General features: G+C 43.1%; 1 protein-coding gene across 4 annotated transcripts in view; it reads left to right on the top strand.

The window, feature by feature from the left end:
• Positions 1 to 2,384, top strand: part of LOC105886891 (zinc finger protein 77) — a 14,972-nt gene extending 12,588 nt beyond the window's left edge. For all 4 annotated transcript variants that reach the window (XM_023512686.1, XM_023512687.1, XM_023512685.1 and 1 more), the window contains one exon: positions 647 to 2,384. In XM_023512686.1, the coding sequence (XP_023368454.1) occupies positions 647 to 1,982 (1,336 nt within the window). In that variant the 3' untranslated portion in view covers positions 1,983 to 2,384. The remainder of the gene's footprint in view (positions 1 to 646) is intronic.
• The last annotated feature ends 3,421 nt before the right edge of the window (positions 2,385 to 5,805 follow it).

Here is a 5,805-nt window from a genome sequence, read left to right as displayed (position 1 = left end):
GGGTGCCTGTAGTCCCAGCTACTTGGGAGGCTGAGGCAAGGGAATCACTTAAGCCCAGGAGTTGGAGGTTGCTGTGAGCTGGGTGACACCACGGCACTACTGTGGGTGATAAAGTGAAACTCTGTCTTTATTTAAAAAAAAAAATTAGCTGGGTATAGTAGTGTGTGTCTGTAGTCCCAGCTACTTGGAAGGCTGATGTAGAAGGATGGCTTGCACCCAGGAGTTGGAGGTTGCAGTGAACTACATCATTAGATGTCAGTGCACTCCAGCCTGGGTAACAGAGCAATACTCTGTCTCCAAAAACAGAATGCCAAAAAGAATAAGTATAAACCTAGCTAACCAATTGTGTACTCATAGCGAATTTTCGTAAGATAGTATTTTTATAAATTTGATGTTGTTAAGTGTCTGAAACAATATCAAGAATCCTATATGTACCAGATACTATTACAGTTATAGCTATAGTCATGCCACCACCCAGAGTGTTAAACTTGTTCCACTTGGAAACAGTGTTAATGATGCTGAAAATATACATTCAGTGGAAACGGCAAATATGTAGTAAAAATAATCATTAACTGTCAATAAATCACTAATAAGTAAATCATTTATAATCAGTAATAACTAATAGTGTGCTTACTATTTTAAACAGAAGCCAGTTGGTGGAGAGTCTCTGTGAAAATAGTGAAAGTCATCAATGTGGGGAAACCTTGAGCCAGATTGAGAACCTTGTTATGTTCAAGAGTTATCCTGCAGAAGTTAGGGCTAATGATTGTAGTAAGTGCGGCAAAGCCTTCAAGAATCATCGAAAGTCTCACACTGGACAGAGACCTTACTACTGTGAGGAATGTGGGCAAGCCTGCAGTTGTCTCTTGTGCCAAAGCCCTCACGTAGAAACTCACATTGTACAGAAACTCTATAAATTTCAGGACTCTGGGAGAGCCTCTAAGAAATATGTTAAAAATCTCAGCAGTAAAATATCTCTTGAATGCAAGAAATGTGGGAAAGTTTTCACTTGTCCCTCTTCTTTTAGGGGACATGTGAAAGGTCATTGTGGACAGAAAACACATAAATGTAAAGTATGTGGAAAAACCTTCATGTATCACTCCTACCTCACAAGACACATAAGAACTCACACTGGAGAGAAACCCTATGAATGTAAGGAATGTGGGAAAGCCTTCAGTTGTCCCTCATACTTTCGAGAACATGTTAGAACACATACTGGAGAGAAACCATATGAATGTAAGCACTGTGGAAAAACATTCAGTTGTTATTCATCTTTTAGAGATCATGTCAGAACACACACTGGAGAGAAACCCTGTCAATGTAAACATTGTGGAAAAGCCTTCACTTGTTACTCATCTCTTCGAGAACATGGGAGAACACATAGTGGAGAGAAAAGCTATGAATGTAGCCAATGTGGTAAAGCTTTCAGGTATCCATCATCCCTGCGAGCACATGTGAGAATGCACACTGGAGAGAAGCCTTACACATGTAAGCAGTGTGGAAAAGCCTTTGGCTGTCCCACTTACTTTAGAAGACATGTGAAAACACATAGTGGTGTGAAACCCTATGAATGTAAGGAGTGTGGGAAAGCCTACAGTTTTTCTTCGTCCCTTCGAATACATGTGAGAACACACACTGGAGAGAAACCCTTTGAATGCAAGCAGTGTGGAAAAGCCTTCAGTTGTCGCTCCTCCCTTCGAGAACATGTGAAAACACATAGTGGAGAGAAACCTTATGAATGTAAGCAATGTGGAAAAGCCTTCAGCCATTCTCAGTATTTTCAAAAACATGTGAAGTCACACAGTGGAGTAAAACCCTATGAATGTACTGAATGTGGGAAAGCCTACAGTTGTTCCTCATCTCTAAGAGTGCATGTGAGAATGCACACTGGTGAGAGACCATATGAATGCAAGCAGTGTGGGAAAACCTTCAGGTATCTTACATCCCTTCAAGCACATATGAAAACACATGCTGGAGAATAAAAACACAATAAATATTTGAAAGTGTTCATTTAACCTTAAAACCTTATTGTTAGTGCAAGAAAAAAAACACATTGGTAAGAAACCTTATATATGTAGAGAATGTGAGAAAACTTTCTGGTATAGCATTTATCTTGCACAAGTAAACTCAGAATATGGGAGCAATCTCTTGAATATGGTCATCATTGCTTTCTAAGTATCTCAGCCTTAATAGTAATTCCTAGGGTATTAATTTCTAGTTCATGTTTATAGACATAAACACAAGACAATATCCTGTTTTGTACCTTTTCAGCTATATAGAACTTTTAAACAATTGTGTGGTTATTAAAAACCTTTCTCATTCCATTATAATGTCTTTTGGACTTAGAGATAATTAGGTGGGTTTTTATTTTCATGTACAACTTGATGTGATTTTATTTACTTATCTATTTATCTACCTAGCTACCTGCCTATTTAGAGACAGAGTCTCTGTTGCCCTGGGTTGAGTGCCATGTGAGTGTCGTGGCATTATCATAGCTCATAGAAATCTCAAACCCTTGCACTCAATCAATCCTCCTGCCTCAGCTTCCCCGAGTGCTAGGATTACAGGTGTGAACCACCTCTCCCAGCTTTAGATTGTTGTTCTTTATCTGGTGTCACAGTTGTGTCCCTACCTGTTTCATCATGTAAAAAATGTTCCTTAGAGGACAAAAAGTTTCAAATTCATTTTGTGTATGTGAAAATTTTCATCCAGCTAGACAATGCCAATGGTTGGGCAAAATTTTGTAATGCAGGAGTCAACATCTTATCTTTTTTTGACCACAGTAATCAAAACTTATCCAAATATAATTATCAAGTCCTACTCATGATGTCTTGAAATGAGTACATGAAAGAACCTAGTTTTTTGAATTCCGTGAAAGACATTGTAGAACAATTTCCATAATTCATCTCAGTGCTATAGCATGACCACCTCATATGATTGGTATTGCAGTCCCTTTTAACAGATGAGAAACTGAGGCTAAGAGAAGTATCAGGTTGGTGCAAAAGAAATGGCAGTTTTTGCATTGTTGAAATTTGCTGTTTGATACTGACATTCTTAAATAAATGTGGCTATATTATACATGTGAATTTGTATGTGAATGTGAATAAATAAAAATGTGAATTTCTCACTTTATTATTTTTGATAATGACTTATTGCTGTTAATATTTATTTTGGACTCAGGAAATGATGTTAGACAAAAAGCAAATTTGGATGATTTTCTTATTATTTTTTTTCTTTTTTGAGACAGAGTCTCACTTTGTTCCCCTCGGTAAAGTGCTGAGGTGTCATAGCTCACAGCAACCTCAAACTCTTGGGCACAATATCCTCTTGCCCCAGCCTCTCAAGTAGGTGGGACTACAGGTGCCCACCCTAGTGCCTGGCTATTTTTAGAAACAAGGTCTCGCTCTTGCTCAGGCTGGTCTTGAACTCCTGAGCTCAAGCAATCCATTCACTGTGGCCTCCCAGAGTGCCAGGATTACAGGTGTGAGACACCATGACTGGCCCCCAGCAGATTTTCTTATTTGAGTTTAAAATGTGTTGTAAAGCAGCAGAGACAACTTACAACATCAACAATGCATTTGGCCCAGGAATTGCTGATGAGTGTATGGTGCTGTAGTGGTTCAAGAAGCTTTGCAAAGGAGATGAGGAGCGAAGCAACCAGCCATTAGAAGTTAATAAAGACCAGTTGAGATCACCCACTGAAGGTAATCCTCTGACAACATGAGAAGTTGCCAAAGAACTCAATGTGGCCCATTACAGTTGGTATTTGCAGCAAATTGGAAAGCTGAGAAAGTTTGATAAGTGGGTGCCTCATAAACTGACTAAAAAATCAGAGGAACTGTCATTTTCAAGTATCATCTTCTCTTATTCTATAGAACAACAAACCATTTCTCCATCACATTATGATATGTGGTGAAAAGTAGATTTCATATAATCAGTGGCTGGTGTTGGGGACCTAACTTCCCCTCCCTCTCTCCTAAAATGAAAGGCCTATCTGGCCCTGCCCCAAGATTTCCACCAGAAAGACTCTAGCCCACCAAAACCTCTCCAGCAAGCTATGGAATCTTCCTTTATGCCAAGTATAGGTCTCCAACTTCCTAGTATAGGCCTCCAACCACCCTGGGTGCAGACACCATCTTTGCCCTGCCCAGGTGGGTCTCTGTCTCATGACCTGACTGCAGGCTATCTGCAAATGAGCAGGGAACAAAAGACCTCTCATTTTACCTCACTGGAGAGCCAGTAAACTCCAGGTCTCTTTCTCCAGGGAGGTCCCACTTAATGAACCTAGACACAACCCTGCCAGCCATAAAATTGAACTGATTTTTTCCCCACACAAGTCAAAACTCCCAGTCCACCCTTTGCCCCCTGCATAGCTGTCTAAAGTTCTACCCCTTGCAGAGCACAGAGTGTTTGGTCTTGTCCTGAGAGATCTGGGCATAGTGTGGACTGCCAACCATCAGGATGGACTCTATGACTAACAGGGAAGAGGGTGTGGGAAGAAAGGGACACTTGGTGGGAGGAGGAGCAGTTCCCTGGTTATGACTATGCCTGGCCAGTGGTGGTGTTGACCCTCAGTTTGGGCTGTGTCTGGCAATATAGGGTGTAGAACTACTGGCTCTGATGGCACCCACACTGGTAGAGTGGTTGCCCATGTGGATTGAGTTTGGCAGACAGGGCTGGCCCCCAGCCCCTGCTGGGCCTATGACCAAAGGCTTACTAGGCATGGACTGACCTGAGAACAAGGATGTTGTCCCCTGATTCCAACAGAACCCTCCAGCAGTGGTTTACTGGGTGTGAACCAAGACCTGAGGGCTAGGGTGTGCTCCCCCTGTCTCCAGCAGGGCTGGTGAACAGAGGCTTACCAGGTGAGGACCAAGACCTATGGGTGGAGTGTGGGGTCCTGACTCTAACAGAGCCTGCAAACAGAGGCTTGCCAGGCAGTGGACTGAGACTGGCAGGCAGCAGTATGGTCCCGTGACTCCAACTGGTCTGGCAAGCAGAGGGCAGCTGGATGTGGACTGAGACTGGTGGGTGGGGTCGTGGCCCCTGGCTCCAACTGGGCTTGTAAGCAGAGAAGTGGACAACAGTGTGGACTGAATCTGGCAGGTGGAAGTGTGGATCCCTGGCTCCAGTTGTGCTGTTGGAGACCCTTGAATCCCTCTCTGTTGGGCAGGGTTTGCACTGCCTGAGACAATTTGGTTGGAACCTGTGTCTGGGGCTGTCTACTCGGGGACATTCTGAGGTTGACTTTCAAAGTTTTGTAGTGGAAAAGAACTGAAGGGTGGGGGCTGGGTGCCATGGCTGTTTGTATCTCTTCAGTCAAGATTTAAACCTAATACTGTGGTTTTTTAGGAGAGGGTAGAGGTTGGCTGATATCAAAACAGAGCTAGCTTGCGCTATCTCACCACGTAGGTCCTCAGAATCTCCAGCCAAAACTCTGAAAGGGGCCTTTGTAAGGTTGTAGGAGATAAGCCACAATTACAAAGCCTAGCACTTTGTTAAGGTGCTATCTCTACTACCTGGGAACCCCAATTCAATCTCACCCTCCCAGTTCTAATAACCAAACATTGGAAAATAAACATGGTGCAGTCCCAATAGAAGAACTCTGGCAGGCTTGGCGCCTGTGGCTCAAGCAGCTAAGGTGCCAGCCACATACACCTAAGGTGGCAGGTTCGAATCCCCAGCCCGAGCCCGCCAAACAACAATGATGACTGCAACCAAAAAAAATGGCCAGGCATTGTGGCAGGTGCCTGTAGTCCCAGCTACTTGGGAGGCTGAGGCAGGAGACTCGCTTGAGCCCAGGAG

This window comes from Otolemur garnettii, unplaced genomic scaffold (genome assembly GCF_000181295.1).
Source record: "Otolemur garnettii isolate 467f Iridium unplaced genomic scaffold, OtoGar3 scaffold00029, whole genome shotgun sequence".
NCBI classification, from domain to species: Eukaryota; Metazoa; Chordata; class Mammalia; order Primates; family Galagidae; genus Otolemur; species Otolemur garnettii.
This window is presented reverse-complemented; position numbering and strand designations above follow the sequence as displayed.